Source organism: Centruroides sculpturatus, unplaced genomic scaffold, assembly GCF_000671375.1.
Source record: "Centruroides sculpturatus isolate CEXI.00-Female unplaced genomic scaffold, Cexi_2.0 scaffold157, whole genome shotgun sequence".
Lineage (NCBI taxonomy): Eukaryota > Metazoa > Arthropoda > Arachnida > Scorpiones > Buthidae > Centruroides > Centruroides sculpturatus.
In genome coordinates this window covers 816,751-835,419 of record NW_019384522.1, presented here as the reverse complement: position 1 = coordinate 835,419, position 18,669 = coordinate 816,751, and the positions used below count along the sequence as shown (strand labels likewise).

Here is an 18,669-nt window from a genome sequence, read left to right as displayed (position 1 = left end):
GAATTACAATTGCCATAGAATTGGCAGTATTGGTAACTTATATAATATCCTTATGAAACTTTATTTCATAAGGACATATATTTCATTTTATAGCTCTATAATTTTGTGATTTACATATTTTTTATATATAAATTCAAACTATTACTGGCTTGATAGCTGAGGCAATTGAGTCATCAACCTACCACTCTGGTGGACCCAGGATTGAATCCAGATGAGAAACTAGTAATATTTCTTAGCTTGTCCATCTAGGACATGTCAATCTCAATCCCTCATTGTGGGCCTGGCAACAATGCGTTGTGAAGAGAGTAAATTACTTTATAAATACAATATTGTGTAGAAAATTCATCCAACAAGAACATAAATGGATGTGATATATTTTTATATCATTTTCTATGTATCTTTAAAAAAATCTGTTTTATCAAGCAAGAGGACAAAAATTTTTCCCTTGAAAACACTTACAGTCTATTATGTATGTAATTATTACAAACAAAAACAATACTTTTACATCAAAATTTAAGTTGTACTTTGATTATTATATTTACTATAACAATAATTATGTGTGATAGGTAATTTCTTCTAAAAGAAATAAGTATCAAATCCATTTTAAAAATAAAAATTAGCATTTATATTTGAAACTTCTTTACATATATTCAAAACTAAAATTTTTGTGAAGGAATTTTAGGTAAATATGAAACAAAAGTATAAACTTTACACAGATGCTAATATCTAAAAAATAAATGTGAAGTAAAGTAAGTTTTATTGGATGACTTTGCAATTACTTTTTAATATTAAAAATAAAAACATGTTAATTATATTTATTTTTATACAGAAACAGTGTACAACTTTTTGACAGTGAATAGAGAGCATTTCTCCAATTTTAAATAGTTAAAAAAACCATCTAATAACTTTAAATATTCTTAAATTCCTTTAACAACAAATGTGAAACATTTTAATTGTATAAATCAGTCTGTACTAATCAATGACTGAAGCAAAATTTATTGATATTCAACAAAAATGGCCTAAACTACTTTTTCAAATATATATGATGTCAAAATGTATTCATAATGATTAGATGATCATATATTTTTTTTAGACTCTTAACCCAATTATAGTGTATTCTGCTGTTGATGAACAGATTACTTCTAAAAATAATACTTTTAGACAAAAGAAAAAGTGTTCTGATAAACACTTTTAATGATTTGGTAAATTAGGCAATTGCTTCACAAACAATAATTTTTTTCAACGTATAGCAATCATACCAGATTCTAAAAGTTTCTGAATTTTTGCAGCTATTTCTGGATTTTTCAAATGTCTGAAAAAAAGTTATTATTTAAATTAGTCTGCATGTTTTAGTTACAACTTTAAGATAAAAAAAGAGATCTTACTCCTGAATTGCTTTTGGGTCACTCTGCATTTGCTCCAGAATTAATCTCATTGCTGGATCCCCTAAAATCTTTTGTACTTCAGGATCTGCCATAGCTTTCTTTCTAACTTCTTCTGGATTAGAATTCAAAACCTGCACACATTTTCTATAACCATCCATTGCTTCCTAAAATATACCAAAGTATAAATTAACATTGTATATATGTAAAGTAAAACTCAGAAAATTGAAGAATAAGTTGTAGTTAATGCAAAAACATTTATTCTAGTTTGAAAAATTTTTATTGTAGGATAGTCTTATCTAATTAATAATGCAAATATACATTAAGTAATTTTAAAGTAATACATAAAATTAAAAATTAAGTGCTTTTAAGCACTTCTAAAAAAATTTTGAACACTTATCTTGAAATCTTAGCATGGAGAACAGATCTTTTTAATTCATTTTATTTTAAGAGTAGAAGTTAAACATAAAATATAATAATAAATATAAATCCTATTAAATATTTGATTGCACATAGTATTTTTGTATTATAAAAATAATTATATCAGCTGAAATTGTACTATTTTATTTATCATGAAAAAACAATTTGTACAGATGATATGGCTTAATGTAAATTTTACTAGCTTTTTTCTTATAAAAGATGTTAAATGTTTAATTTCTCTTTTTTGTGTTGTGACTATCATTATTTAAACATATCCAGGACATTCATTATTTTTGATTCAATCTGTAGTACTGTAATTATTTTTATTTTATTTTACTGTCTAGCAAAAGCTGTTTGACTGATACATGAATTTTACTTCTTTTTTTTTTTGCCTTTGTCAATGAGATTATCTGCATATATTTGTAGAACATTAACTGAAGTCTAAAGTTATTTTTTTACTTCAAAGTTTTAATTTCTTCAAAAATTGACTTTTCTTCTTCATGAAAGAGAGAATAAAGATATCAATATATTTCAGTTGATCATATTTCTATTTATCAAATGGAAACATTTGATTACCTTACTCATATTTAATTATTTGGATTACTTAATATTTATTATTTAGATAAAACAATTCTAGTTCTTTCTGAAAAGAACTAGAAGCTCTTGAATGTTCTTTCACTGCTATTAATGTTCTATAGGCAGTTAGCCATAGCTGTTTAATTTTTATACCAACTATATTAATTTTACAATTTCTTATGTAATCAATAATGATTATTTGTGAAAAGTAAGCCTTCTAATGTAAATTTTAACTTTTCTCAATGTTTTTCCTGGTTCTCCACCTCACAGAGAATCCACTTACATAAGAAATTTTTGACCATCGATGACCATTAGTTATTCTGTTATCTAGTTTGACTGTTCAGCAGAAAACAATTCTTTAATTTTTGTAAATGTGATTATACAGCTCATTTGGTTATAAGTCAGTAAGCAATTTTAAAAAGACTTTGTGCATTTTTGCCAAAATTTCACACTTAAGCATCAAAAAGATTTAAGCAATGTAAGTATTTGTAATGACTGTAGGAACTTTTACTAATTTTTATTGTATAGTGTGTACACAATTTTATTTTTTATAAATAATAAAGAATATTATCTTTTATATTATAATTGAAAATATCGAGAATATTTAATACACTTGTACACTGTATCAAAGTCTCAAAATATTATGTATAAGATAGTTTTTTACAAAATGTTTTTAAATTCGATTTTTATTTATCAAGTTTAAATAAAAAATTCATATATTATAAGACAAAAATTTTAAATATTATAAATGCTAATCAATCAATAACAAATATTTAGATATTTACATCATTAACATAACTATTTTTTTAAAAAACTTATTAGTTCATTATGAAAAAAGTTCTAGTCTAAAATACCTAAATGATTACATCAATATAAAGTATATTTCTCCTACTTGATTATTTGGATCCAGTTCTAGTGCTTTCTGAAAAGCACTAGAAGCTCTTGAATGTTCTTTCATTGCCATTAATGCCATTCCCTTTCTAATATGGCCCTTAACTGAAATAATTTAAAAGTTATTTTAAACTTGGTTAATTTTAATCATTAATGATATAACACCCGGTTTAAAAAATTTAGACTATTTTCAAATTAAAGCAGAAATTTAAAAAATAGAAATACAGTAGAGCGTCGTTTATCCGAAAGAATTCCAGTCGACAAATTTAAATTTTCGCCAGTGCTGTGGCGCTGTAATCTTTGGCTATGTCTTCGGCCACTCAAATATTTTACGTTTTTGATACTAAATTAACTTCTGAAGTATAATTTTTTATTGTTTTTATATTTTTCAATATATTTATTTTGTTTGTACAAAATAAAAAAATAATTTTTAACGATACAATAGTCTTCGTTAGGCTTACATCAACAAAAATTCAACGCGAAGCGACACGCAACGGAGAAAAATTTCAACACAGGATAAATTAATATATTTTTTCGTACATAATTGGTTATCCGAACAAACCCAGTCCCCAATTGATTCAGATAAACGACGCTCTACTGTACATATTTCTATTATATTTTTAAAATTTCTGCAATACAGTATTAAAACAAAAGGAATTGTTTGATAATGGAAGTTCTTTTTGTTTTAAATAAATGATCTTAATTACATTAAATAAGTTTTTAATATTTAAATTTCAGTTTTTTTTAAAATTAAAATTAAATAATATAATGTAAATTTATAAGAATATTCAATAAAACAAAGTATTTATTACAATGTGTAAAACATTGTAAAGTTTTTAAACTTTGATATTATTGTTCAGTTTGGATTTGAATTTGAGAACTTAAATATAAAATTACCTGTAAACTTTAAATTTCTATAAATTATTACATTAATTAGCTTCTATTATTTTAATTATCTTAAATCATCCATCAATGATTATCTAGCAATTTACTATTTGTTAACACATTAAAATATAAATTATATATCATTTCATAAAATAAATTATTTAATGACACCGAAATTACCAAATTCTGGATCTAATTTAATACACTGCTCAGAATCTTCTAATGCTAAACGGAATTCTGCTAGCTTTTGATAACATGCTGCTCTATTGCTGTACAGTTTAGCATCTTCAGGATTTCGTTTAATGGCTTCTGTGTAAAATTTCATTGCTGAAGGATAATCTCCTAAAAATAAATAAGTATAAAATAAGTATTTCATTATTTAAAAATAAGTATATTATATATAAAACTTTATACATGAAAATAATCCATACCTTCCTGAAATTTTTCATTTCCTTTTGCTTTTTCTTCTAATGCTTTTTCTGGATTAATGTAAGCTTTCCTTTCTTCTTCTTTAATTAATTTTTCTACCTAAATATATTTTAAAGTAAATAAGAAAAATTATTATTAATATTATTCAAATATTCTAAGTATTTGTCCAAAATGTTTTATATCAACTATTAAAATCTGTTATTTTAATAAAGAATAATTTTAATATTTTATGTTAAAATTAAATCCACTGCTAATATACACTTAATATATAATGTTCTGAATAAACAATACAAATACAATATTTAATATAACACAAATATATACCATATCACATATTGTATGAAATACAAGGAATGAAATTATTAGATATTTTACATATTTTCATAAATATATTGATACTAGTCTTCGTAAAAGTTTTACCAAGACTAGTGGCAAATTTTTTGAACTGATTTCAAACAGAACAAATGAGTATGCAATGCAGACAAATGGCTTAGAATTGAACACTTCTGAGCACGAAATAAGAAAACTTTTTGCATCCCATATTATAATGGAAACCTACAGTTTCCACACTACCAAATGTATTGGCAAAAGAGCAGAAGAATATACAGCATTGCTGACATTCATTTCAATAGATTTTTTAAATTATGAACCAACCTTCATCTTGTTGACAATATTACAGAAAGTAACTCTGAAAATGACAGATTTTGGAAAGTTAGGCCAATCACAGATCACTTTCTTTCTAGTTGCAGATTATTTGATTTGAAAGAGCGTCTTTATATTGACAAACAAACGATACCACATCAGTGGTGTGCCGTGAGATTTGATGATAAGAAAGCTGGTTTCTGTAAGAAGCCGACTTCCAGGGGCAATCCAGTTAATTGCACATCAGTGATGGTCTAGGGTCCATTCGTATTCGTTTTTTTGATAAGCCAGTAAAAAAAAAGGAGACTTCTCTAAATGTATTTTTAATATCACAATTACATTCCGAATTGCTGGCCATGATACAAGGACTACAATTAAAAATAAAATAATAAAGACTTATTTGGTGAAATAAAATGTGTGATGGATGTACAGTATACATACCTGGTACAAAATATTCTTCAATTATATTAATATACTTTTAAAGAAAATTATGATTGAATATAGCTTTGTAAAGAAACATACATAAAAATAACATAAAATCTTCTTTACTTTTTAAATCTTAAAACAATCAACTTAGTCAAATAGCTCCCTACCAGTGGAATCAGAGACGGTCCTGCTAGATGTGCGGTGTGTATATGCACGTGGGCTGCCAAATCCCAAGGGTGCCGATATCGGTCAANTGTATACTATACATACCTGGTACAAAATATTCTTCAATTATATGAATATACTTTTAAAGAAAATTATAATTAAATATAGCTTTGTAAAGAAACATACATAAAAATAACATAAAATCTTCTTTACTTTTTAAATCTTAAAACAATCAACTTAGTCAAATAGCTCCCTACCAGTGGAATCAGAGACGGTCCTGCTAGATGTGCGGTGTGTATATGCACGTGGGCTGCCAAATCCCAAGGGTGCCGATATCGGTCAAATTCAAATGCCTCTTTTGTCGCATCACTAATATACCTCAAAAGACGCGACAGGGTTCTTGTAAATTTTAAACATTTCTCACCATAGCTGTAAAAGTCTAAATATGTTAAACTTAATAGATTGTCTGTCGTTCGTTTTCTGACTAATTCGTTTCAGGACAGGGTGTCCATGGAAATTTCCAAAATTTACATTTCAGTCACTCTCATTGAACTGGAAAAATTTCTGTCTTTATTACATCTAATATCAAGAAGAAATCAGTCCCCACTGTACTCAGCTAGAGATTGGGTCGGTTAAGCTTTTAAGTAAAATTTCGGCTCTTTCATCAGGGTTTTATTTATGCCCCTAATTCCCCAATCTCTTAATTATTTAACTACTTAAGTAGAAATAAGTCGAAACCAGTTACTTTGTATTCGAATATTTTTAGTCTCAGGAAAAGTGGGAAGAAATTTTTATGACGATACATAAATCGTAAATTTAAGGAAAATAAATTCTAGAGCTTTTTCTGTACCTCGTGCATCTCTCTCATTCATTAAATTTAGTTGTAAATGCTGCTGTCAAAGTAACAGTTAATTTTTTAACATTGTACAAGAATTGTACACGTTTTTTTTCTACATCCACTTAAAGATGGGATATACGAAATTGTAATATCACTGGCTTAACATTGAAATCCATGAGTAATATAAAATCGGAGAGCGGAATAAAAATATCAAATATTTTAATGGATTTTTTTAAACTCCTGTAGAACTATCATAAAAACATACCAGTAAATTCTTATCGGTTGGGTTAAGTTATAAATCTACTGGTGATTCACATAATCGGGCAAGGGCGGCCAAATATCTAGCAGGCAGGCAGCTAACAGCCCAGAACTGGTCCTGGATAGAATCATTGGAAGCGTTATACGTGTGTAGCTTCCACCAGCTAAACCGGTGAGGTTGGTGCTCTGTAAGGTGCATACGCAAATGAGTATAATCTGGCAATATAGCGCTTCCATTCCGCCACTAATTTTCGAATATACAGGAGCAATCTTATTGTTTTTTTCACATATAGTATAGAAATTTGTAATAAGATACATAATGCGATTATAATAAAATATTGATTTTAATTATTTCAAAATACGTTAAAATATGAAAATAATCGCGCAATATGTCTTTATATTTTAGAAAATACAAGGGAAGCGGCGCTTCCCCCGCTTCCAAGGACGGCACGCCACTGCTAAAGAAAGACACATCNGAAAATACTTAGAATATGTATTTATTTTTTAGAAAATATAAACAACATGTATTTATTTTTTAGAAAATACAAACAATATGTATTTATTTTTTAGAAAATACTTATAATATGTATTTATTTTTTAGAAAATAAAAGGGAAGCGGTGCTTCCACCGCTTTCAATGATGGCATGCCACTGTACCACATAAAGGAAAATTGAACGTCTAGCAGTATATCAAAAATAAACCAACAAAATGGGGAATCAAGCTGTTTCTTTTTTGTGGAAAATCTGGTATTATGTATATTATAGATTATGAAGGAAACACTAAAAAATTGATAAAGACTTACAAACATATTTTGGATTTGGTGCTGCTGTAGTATTAATTCTTGCTTCAAGGATACATGCTGGTATGAATTTTATATTATATTTGACAATTATTTCAATTCTGTGCCCCTGCAAATGAAACTAAATCAATCTGGAATTCTTTCTGCCGGGACCATAACAAAAGATAGGTTAGGGTTATGTCCACTGTCTTCAGAAAAAATCATGAGGACAAATGGCAGAGGAAGTGCTGAGGAGCTTGTGACACAGTCTGGGGAAGCTGTCCTAGCAAATTGGTTTGATAATAAAATAGTGTTATTTGCATCAAACTATGTAGGATTAGGTACTTGTGATTCTGGGACAAGAAGAACAAAGTTTATGTTCAAGTAAAAAGACCACAAGTAATTCAAGACTATAATATATGTTGACAAGGTTGATCAACTTATGGCACTCTATAAAATATTTATACAATCAAAGAAGTGAACACTGCAGATGATTTTTCATTTTGTGAATTTAGCAATTTGTAATAGCTGGTTGCAGTATAAAGAAATAGCCAAGTGTCTTCAAATTCCAAAAAGAATGTCATGCATTTGATTCATTTTCATTCTGAAATAGCTGAAGCACTGTTATTTGTCGCTGATCTAGCAATTCCTAGAAAAATAGGATGACCTTCTATAGAGGAACTATAAGATAGAGAAAAATCAAAGCAAGAAAACACTTGTGTAAAAACCATAAGCTCTCTGAATATGGTACTATTTTGAGTTTTTTCTTTATGAATAGTTCTAAATTAGATAATATTGTGTTTTTAAATTCTACTAACAGTCTGCACTATTACACTATACCAACAAATATAACTAACATACTAAAACTAGGACTAGAATACAATATGCCACTGAACGATAAAGCAATTACTATAATATCCAAAATAGACAAAGCGGTAAATCAGATAAAAATAGAGAATAAGTGTAATTTAAAACATCAAATAAAAGAAGACATAAAGAAACTAAAAAGCAACAATGAAATAGGGAAGATAATGTTAAGAGATAGGGACGGAAAAGAGTATTCAAAGAAATGCGCAACACTAAAAAAATACTTGAAGAAAAATAACCTAGGCATAATGAAAGCTGATAAAACTAATCAAATCATCATAGTTGATAAGGAATGGGAAAAAAAAGAAAAAATCTGAAATAGCATTAACGAATGATTTTGTTGAACTAACAGAAGAACCAGAAGAAGAAATAAAAAAAATGGATAAAGAAAGAAATCACAAAATTATATAAACAAGAAATGGTAACACCAGCTGAGAAAAAACAAATATTAAACTATAACAATATCAGAAAACAACAACTTAAAATAAGGCTAAAAACACACAAACAGGAGATATATGCAGACCGTTAGTAGACTTTAAAAACACAATACAGTAGAACCTCGAAAACTCGGCTCTCGATAACCCGGCACTCTGGATAACTCGCCACACCCTGGCAGGGCAAAAAAATCCTTAGTTAATTAATTTTCATTATAGACAGATTTATGCCTCAAAGTATTTTTCTGAGGTCTGTCTTATCGGGTAAGTTACTGTACACAGTGTATTCATTAATTTTCATTTTCATGTAGTAAAGGCTCTATGCCTTCATAAAGGACGTACTTTTCCTTTGTTTAAGGGTATTTGGGCAGTTTATTCTCTGTTGTATTCTCCAGCAAACAATACATACAAGTACAGTACACTATTTTCTGAGGAAACACGCATACTTATCCTTTTTTAACCCCATTCCCAATAACCCGGCATTTTCACAAACTCGGCCACCCTTCGGTCCACATTAGGCCAAGTTTTCGAGGTTCTACTGTATTATCTAATTTAGAACTATTCACAAAGAAAAACCTCAAAATAGTACCATATTCAGATTACTCAATAAAAAAACACTGACAAATTAATAAGAAAACTGATGAGAGTTAAAATAAAACCAACATATAGGCTACTGAGTTTAGATATTCTATCTATGTACCCATCAATAAAATGGGAACTAATTGAAAAAAGCCTATGCAACCTAGAAATACATAACTGGCTACTAGAGCTAATAAAATACAGCTTTAAAAATAATTACTTCCATATAGATGAAAAAATATATAGACAAAAAAATGGTATTAGTATGGGAACAATAATCGGACCAAAACTGGCAGAAATATGCATGAAAGAAATAGATAAAAAAACTGGCAAAACTAAACGGAGTAATATTTATGGCTAGATATGTGGACAATATCATAATAATATATGAAAAAGAAATAACTAGCAGAAATATAATATACAACTATGCAAACATGCTAAACAATACCATTAAGTTTGAAAGTGAAACAGAAAATGAAATTAACTACCTAGATATAACTCTATAAAAAAACTCTCTCAATATAAAACCTTACAAAAAAAGCAGCAATACAGACAAAATCCTTAATTATAAGTCATATAGTCTGATTACAGTAAAAAGAAATATATTTATAACAGCAATAACTAAAATTTGGAACAGAACATCTAAGGCAGAAGAAAGAGAAAAACAAAAAAATGAGCTAATAAATATCTTCATATTGAACGACTATCCAAGCAGAATACTAAAAAAGTGGATAAATGCATTTAAGAAAAACAGATTCAATGTTGAAAATAAGAATGAGAACACTACATATATGTTGTTCCCTTGTATTAAGGGAATATTTGAAAAATACAGAAAAGTTTTCAGTATGATGTTACACTAGTAGCCAAATTAAAAAATAAAATTAAAAACAACATCAACACCAATAAGTTTAAAAATAACGAAATACTAAACCAAACAGGTGTAATATATGAAATAAAATGTACATGTAAGAAATCAGTGATATACATTGGAGAAACAGGAAGGCAGCTCGGTACCAGAATAAAAGAAAATAAAGCAGCAATTAGACTTAATTATAACCAATTACCATGGACAAATCACTGTAAGGAATTCGGATGCACAATTAACGAAAAAAGTGTAAAAATAATCCATAAAGAAAAAGACTGTTACCTACGAAAATTCAAAGAGCATTTCGAAATTGTTAATAAAAGCAAAACCATAAACTTAAATGATGAAAATGGAGGTTGACAACGTGTGGGAGGAAATGGGAGGAGCTAAAGGGAAAGAAAACAAAAAGAAGGGAAAACGGTCTAAAATTGCTTAGGTGACACAACATCAACACTGGGCAGATGTAGGTCTAAACTTAAAATAGGTTAGTTAACTATTGTATAAATATATCCAAATAACTATTGTTGTAATTTACCGTAAAAACAAATGTAATAATTGAATTTACCAATATATAGAAATGTAAAAAAACCTGAAGAGGGGTGCAAGTGATATGAAAATATTCAACCCAAAATGCATAGTAAGTAAGAAAATAAAGAATACGAAGATAAGCTATTGTCTCTGATTAAATGCAGTCCAGGCAAAAAAAACCGTAGTTATTTCTGTAAAATTACCCATGAAGTTTCATCAATTTTTTGAGGAAATATTTTTCTTGAAAAATTGATTTTAAAAGGAATATTGCATCAAGTTTATAATTGTATATGCTATTCCTATGATGATGATAATATGTGCTTAAATTAAAGCATTCTTTTAATCTGAAATATTTTTATGTTAACTTATGAGTTCAGTGTTGCATGGCAAATTATATGGCAGACCTATTTAATTATATGTATGATTTAATTTGAATTTTTCAGATAAATACTACATAATAAATAATAATTATTTTTGGAGAAATTATGTATGTTTGGGAGGAATTTTAGGTCCTGAAAATATTCTGCATCCTTTTTTGTAACTTGCATTGCATCACATTACTTCTTGTTGCCTGGAGATAGCTACACTTGGTCAACCATATAGTGAGCAAAAAAAAAATCAAGGCAGCAAGATATTAAATTTCCTGACTTTTCATAACATTTTTTAAACATTGATGAAAATCCATGACTTTCCAAGTTTTTATTTTGATGGTTTTTAAACCAATATAAGCTGAGTAAAATGTTGGATTAGCAAAACATGTAAATATCAGGAAATTAAGAATGAAACAGTATGATAACAGAAACTTGAATCTTGTTCTAAAATTTGTTAATTTCTTTAAATTATTGCATTCAAAATTCCAAATTTCTAGGTTATTTATAAAAACAGAATCTAAAATTATTTTTTTTAATAATTAAATCAGTAATTTGCAATCCACTGTATAACCTGAATATAATTGTGTGTAATTATTAATCATCAATATAGTTATTGTTAATTCTCTTAAAGCTACATATGGTCAATAAAACACATTTCAAAAAGAACTAAATAGAATCAAATTTTCAATTCAAAATTAGTCTATAATGATGAATTTATAATCAAACTAGGTAGTTATATAAATAATCTGGTTTTATAACATAACATCAATAAATTTCACAATTAAATATTTACTGTACACATTTATTATTCAAAAATAGTCAAATATTCTCCATCCATTTGTATAATCAGGAAATTTGAAATAATTTTTAAAAATTATACAAATGCAATAGAGAGCATAGTCATATAATACAAAATTGATATGAATAAATTTTGTTATGATCCAAAATAATAAAATAAAAAATTATTCATATGAAAATAAAATACCTCTGACAATTTCTTTAGAACATCTGGAGTTCTATGCTCTGCTAGAGATTTCTGATAGAATGTCTGTGCTTTCTGAAGATTATTTAATTTTAAATACGAGCTTGCTATTCTTGCATATGCTCTGTAAAAAGAAATTTAGGATTTCATCATATTTACAGTTTAATTATAAAAAGATAAAACTTTAGCCATTATCAACATACTTTGCAATCAATTTGAAATCTGCTCTATTTTCTCTACCAATATCAATTGCTTTCTCACATTGTTCAATGCAAGTTTCATATTCTTTCCTCTCAAAATATACAGCTGAAATAAATATTTTTAAAAATTATTTTAGGCCAAGTTTTCGAGGTTCTACTGTATTATCTAATTTAGAACTATTCACAAAGAAAAACCTCAAAATAGTACCATATTCAGATTACTCAATAAAAAAACACTGACAAATTAATAAGAAAACTGATGAGAGTTAAAATAAAACCAACATATAGGCTACTGAGTTTNCTGTTCAGACTATAGTTACATAAATATATTAATAAAATAATGAGGACAGTTAGTCAATTTCAATGAGGATTAAAACACACAATAGGATATATTAGCCTAACAGAATTGCTTAGAAGTACATTATGACAACTAAAACAATTACTATATACATCAGCCTATATATAACAATAGCCCTAGCTTAACTATAATGTTTTATCTTGTTTACAACAACAGAATTATTTTCAGCTACTTTGCTAACAAAATTGGAAGATAACATTACAATTTTTATGAATTTGTTTCATTTTTTAAACTTTAAGTGCAGAAACTTAAAGTGAACTTAAATATTAATTATAAAGCAGAAAGTAACTTAAATATAAATTTTGTTTAAAAAATGTTGAATTTTAATATAAAATGAGTTTCATTTTATATTAAAATTCAACATAGAGGGGGGAAATCACTGTTCTGAAATTTTCCCCCTTTTATTAAGATTTTACTGTATTATAGTAATTTCGACCGAATAACAATGTTTTGACAAGATTGCTTTTATGTAAAATAAACTACTTTCAGAGTAGTTTGTTTATTTAATGTTTTTGTTCATTTAAGTAATCTTTAATAATAAACTTATGATACTAATCATTTAATATCATAAGTTTATTATTAATCATTTAATGTACTAAATCAAGCTTTCATATTTTTGTTTTATTTTTTTGTGATTATAAAATGAAAACTAATTCATAAGAATACATTTTGTATATATATTTTTTTAAATCTGAAATTCAGAACTATTTGCAGTAAATTAAATAAAAGTATAAAATTTTATTTCATTGATAACAAGTACATTGAATTTAGTTACACATTATTAGTTACTAGACATAATACTTGCAGCTTGTTACTAATTACAAATAACTTTATGCAATCAAAATTGTTTATGACTAGTCACTTATAAAAACTTGTAGCTATATGCAACAGGACAGGGGCCCATTGGTCTTTTTCTGAGAAGGACCATGTGAACTGTAAGAGACAAATCTGGGGGTAGGTACTGTACAAAAGATACAATGATTAAGATTAAAATGTTTTTATTTCTGAGTAACGACAGGCAATGTAAAATTTGCAACTGTAAAATTTGCAATGTAAAATTTGCAACTGTATTCAAAAGAATGTCAGAAAAATTGGAAATAAATTTTATGGCATCCAATATTAAAACCACTCAGATATTTGTTGGACAGTAAGTTTGATATTTTGATTTTTGAAAACATTTGTTTGCAAAAGTAGAAAACATCTTAAGATTTTAACATTGTCTTCTGGCAGAGATTTATAAAAATTTAACAAACTCCCTTCTTAAATACAGTTTTTATTAAAATCATTTGCAGCAAAGTCTATTGATTCTAGTTGACTTTTCAAAACTTTATATGCTTTGAACTAGTTCAGATGTTGAAGATAAAAAAACTGTGAAAACAAGCTATGCAGACCAGATAAACATGCTTTGAGGCCATATAAAGATCCCCAGACCATATTATATTATCATGATCATTATCAAGTAATGTATTATATATAAGTTATATAACTTTAAAAAATTATATTTATTTACAAAGTATTATTTGTAATAAAGCAAGATTTTATTATATAATTTATAAAATTTTTTTAAACCAACCTGCTTTATTAGTATAGAATGTCATATCATTTGGGTCCAATTTAATTGCTTCATCATAATGTTGGAGAGCTGTTTCAAAATCTTTCTTTTTGTAAGCAGCATTTCCTGCTTCTTTTTCTTTTAAAGCCTGTGAAAAAATAATTTAATTAAATTTGTAAAATAAAAACAATTTTATTTGTTTCTAACTTACTTTCTTCTTTTCTTCAGAAATATCTACATCCATTGGTTCTGCTTTCTGTGCATTCTCATTTTTAGTATTAGGTTTTGCTGAACTATCATTCTGAATATCAGTTGAATCATCCATTGAAGCATCACCACTACCATCATCACTTTTTTCAAGATCAATACCAAGTAAAACACTAAGTGTGGTCAACATTCTTGGATCCTTCAATGAAAGAGATCTAAAAATACAAAAAATTTCATAACATAAAAAAACACTTAAATTTTAATTGTTTGACAATTAAGTTTGGATCATGTGTTCTGTTATTTAAATTTATCTTAACAATTTTTAATGAATAATTTTCAGAAATTTTATTTTTATTACAGTTGAAAAACAAAAATAATATACTCACGTCATAGCAGAAGGATTGGAATGTAACTGTGAAAGCATTTTAACATATTCTGGATCCTTAAAAAAATCTTTTGTTCTAGGATCATTATGAAGTTTCAACAATGATGATGGATCTTTGAAAATATTTGGTATCCCTTTACCATCTTAAAAAGAAATAATATATAAAACAGTAGTAAATAATTTATAATTTATGAGAATCATTCAACTAACTAACCTCTTGCCATTTGATCTTCAACTTCTTTAATACCTTCTTTCAATTGTACATTATTAGGATCATGTTTCAAACCTTCTTCATATGCTTCAATAGCTTCTTCATAACGTTTTAAATAAGCTAATGAAGCTCCTTTACGAGAATATCCCTAGTAATTTAAATAAAATCTTTTTAATTTACTCTCAACTATAAAGATCAAAATTTCACTCGATAAAAAGTTAAAAATTATGGAAAAAAAATTCAGAATTTTTAACTATGAAGTAAATTTGAGTAATTAAAATTATAGGATCATGAATAAATGGTAGATTTTATATCACCACCATCTTATTTCTAGTTATTTCAGTAAAATTTATAATAATAATAATAATAATAATAATAATAATAATTCTCCCGTGGTCACCACCTGGTCGTGGTGGGAGAGCCCAGTAATTTTACTGAACCATAGGGCAATGCAGGCTGGAGCACAAGCTCCTGGTAGGGACACCCATGCCAGTAAGGTCTATGGGGAGAAATGAAGCTAAGAGTGACCACACACCCACATTCTGTGGAGATAATCATTATGGTAGTAACCAGATCTAAGTATGATACCGGCTCGGACGTCGCCCGGGTTAACAAGGTCCGCGTTCGTGGGTTAGGCAGAGGCTCACGTTCGAAAAATAGGCTCCAGTCTCCCTTGGTTACCGGTGGCGAAAGCAGCGCCGGCCCAAGCATGGCTACTGCAATGCCCTCAACAGATGTGAGGAATCAACCTAGCCTTGGTGTTTCTGTGGCAATGCATCCACAGACCACAAAGGCTGGAAAACCACGCCAACGGATGAAATGGACAACAGAAATGAACGAGTTTATCATCCGCACTTACTACACCATCACAAGACTCGAAACAAACATGACAGCATACAGACAACAACTACACCATAGATTCACACAACAATATCCTCACCTCACTGTCACCGAACAAAGGGTTGTTGATCAAAAACGAACAATTATACACAACAACCTTATCCCACAAACAACACTTGAACTTATCAAACAACAGGTTGCTGATCAAATACATCAACAGACAGAAACATTTAACATTAATGAAGATCACGTAACCTGTCAGGATAATCCAGCAACAAGCACTGATTACAGCACACACACAACAAGTACCACTAATGATACTGCAGGCACTTCCCCATCCATCACTGATAACGTAGACATAGAATTAGTTAATACACTCTCACTTATATTTCAGGAAACACTCACTAAATATACAGGTACAGATCCCACACAAAGACCACGAATACCGAAAATCAACACGTCAAAGGTAGTAGGAAAAACACTAAATTATGTAAACACTCACTTACTACCAAACTACATTCATTCAATTTCTACACTCTCAGACATTCATACATTAGTTTATGCTGGGGCAGTCACAGTAGTAACACACCATGGACTGAAAATACACTCACAGACAGACACACACAAAACACAATTCTATCACAAGCCTGCCTGGCAGAGAAGAATAGAAACACAAATAAATGACATTAGACAGCAATTAGGCAGGCTGACACAATACACTAAAAACAACATAACACCCAAATTAAAGAAACAACTCAAAAACATTTTCAAGAAAATCAAAACACACACAAAACATGAACATCACAACACACACATTACAGAATACATCGATACACTAAAACAAAAACTCGCAGCCAAAGCACGTAGACTCAAACGATACAAAACATGTACACTACGAAAACAACAAAATAAATTATTCACAAACAATGAAAAACTTTTCTACAGACAAATCAGTACCAAAACAAACACTGATACACAGCACAGTGGCACACCAACAGAAGAAGAACTCACAACTTATTGGTCTTCTCTTTGGTCCAATGCTGTTACACACAATGCTGATGCAGGCTGGATCGAGGAGGAGAACAGAAACTTGCACAACATACCAACTATGCCCTGTGCTGAAATAAACATACACGACATTCGCTACGCTGTTAACAGAACACACAACTGGAAGACACCTGGTGTAGACAACATTCACAATTTCTGGTACAAAAAGTTTACATCACTGCACCAGGAACTAGCTAAACATCTAACACACATCATCATCAATCCACAAGACATGCCAAAATTTCTTACTCAGGGCATCACCTACATGAAACCTAAAAACAACAAAACCACAGACCCCACACAATACAGACCAATTACATGTCTTCCAACACTCTACAAATTATTGACATCCTGTATCACAAACAAAATATACAAACATGTTGAAGAACACGACATTCTTACAGAACAACAAAAAGGTTGCCGTAGAAATCACAGGGGATGCAAAGAACAGTTACTCATAGATTCAGTCATTCTACGGCAAGCACACAAACAACACAGAAACATACACATGGCATATATAGACTACAGAAAAGCATTCGACAGTGTTCCACACAGTTGGCTGCTACATATTCTACACATGTACAAAATACATCCATCACTCATTGCATTCTTCGAAAACACTATGCAGCACTGGAGAACAACACTACATCTCAGGGTTAGTAACACTTCCATACAAACAAACGAAATATTCATTAGGCGAGGAATTTTTCAAGGAGATTCCTTGAGTCCTCTCTGGTTCTGCCTAGCCCTGAATCCATTATCCAACATGTTAAACAACACGCAATACGGCTACAATATCAGACACGAAAAAACAACACAGTTTACACTCTCACATCTCATGTACATGGACGACATAAAACTTTATGCATCCACACAAAAACAACTTCATCAACTCCTACAAATCACACATTCATACACTAAGGACATACAAATGGAGTTTGGCCTAGACAAATGCAAAAAACTTCACATAGAAAAAGGAATCCTGAAGAAAGAAGATTTTGCACTTGGAAATGGAGACGTTATTGAATCCATGGAAGAGGGCGAGTTCTACAAGTACTTAGGATTCCAACAGGCCAAACTAACAGAACATACACAAATAAAGCAACGATTAATTAAAGAATACCAAAGTAGGTTAAACGCTATACTTAGAACACAGTTAAATGCAAAACACACAGTTAAAGCAATAAACACATATGTCATCCCAGTACTCACATACTCTTTTGGAGTTATACATTGGACTCACACAGATCTCGAGCAACTCCAAAGGAAAACAAGAACAACACTTACTAAGCATAAACAACATCATCCTAAATCCGCCACAGAAAGATTAACCCTTCCACGTAAAGAAGGCGGACGTGGCCTGATTGACATAGTTAACCTTCACTACAAACAAATACAGTCACTGCGAGAGTTTTTCTACAAGAAACAAGAAACATCACAGTTACATAAAGCAGTAACTCTAGCAGACTCAAATAACACACCATTAAACTTACACTCACAACATACAGACATGACACAACATATAAAAAGCATAGACAACATTAAGCAATCAT

General features: G+C 29.1%; 1 protein-coding gene across 1 annotated transcript in view; it reads right to left on the bottom strand.

Annotated features, from left to right (window-relative positions):
• Window positions 1–1,174: 1,174 nt before the first annotated feature.
• Window positions 1,175–18,669, bottom strand: part of LOC111622776 (stress-induced-phosphoprotein 1-like) — a 49,291-nt gene continuing 31,796 nt past the window's right edge. Inside the window, exons 3-13 of the mRNA XM_023365198.1 lie at window positions 15,233–15,377; window positions 15,020–15,161; window positions 14,638–14,848; window positions 14,448–14,574; window positions 12,520–12,622; window positions 12,320–12,440; window positions 4,586–4,682; window positions 4,335–4,496; window positions 3,271–3,374; window positions 1,386–1,549; window positions 1,175–1,312 (exon numbers count right to left, since the gene is read on the bottom strand). Coding sequence (XP_023220966.1) covers window positions 1,240–1,312; window positions 1,386–1,549; window positions 3,271–3,374; window positions 4,335–4,496; window positions 4,586–4,682; window positions 12,320–12,440; window positions 12,520–12,622; window positions 14,448–14,574; window positions 14,638–14,848; window positions 15,020–15,161; window positions 15,233–15,377 — 1,449 coding nt within the window. The 3' untranslated portion in view covers window positions 1,175–1,239. The remainder of the gene's footprint in view (window positions 1,313–1,385; window positions 1,550–3,270; window positions 3,375–4,334; window positions 4,497–4,585; window positions 4,683–12,319; window positions 12,441–12,519; window positions 12,623–14,447; window positions 14,575–14,637; window positions 14,849–15,019; window positions 15,162–15,232; window positions 15,378–18,669) is intronic.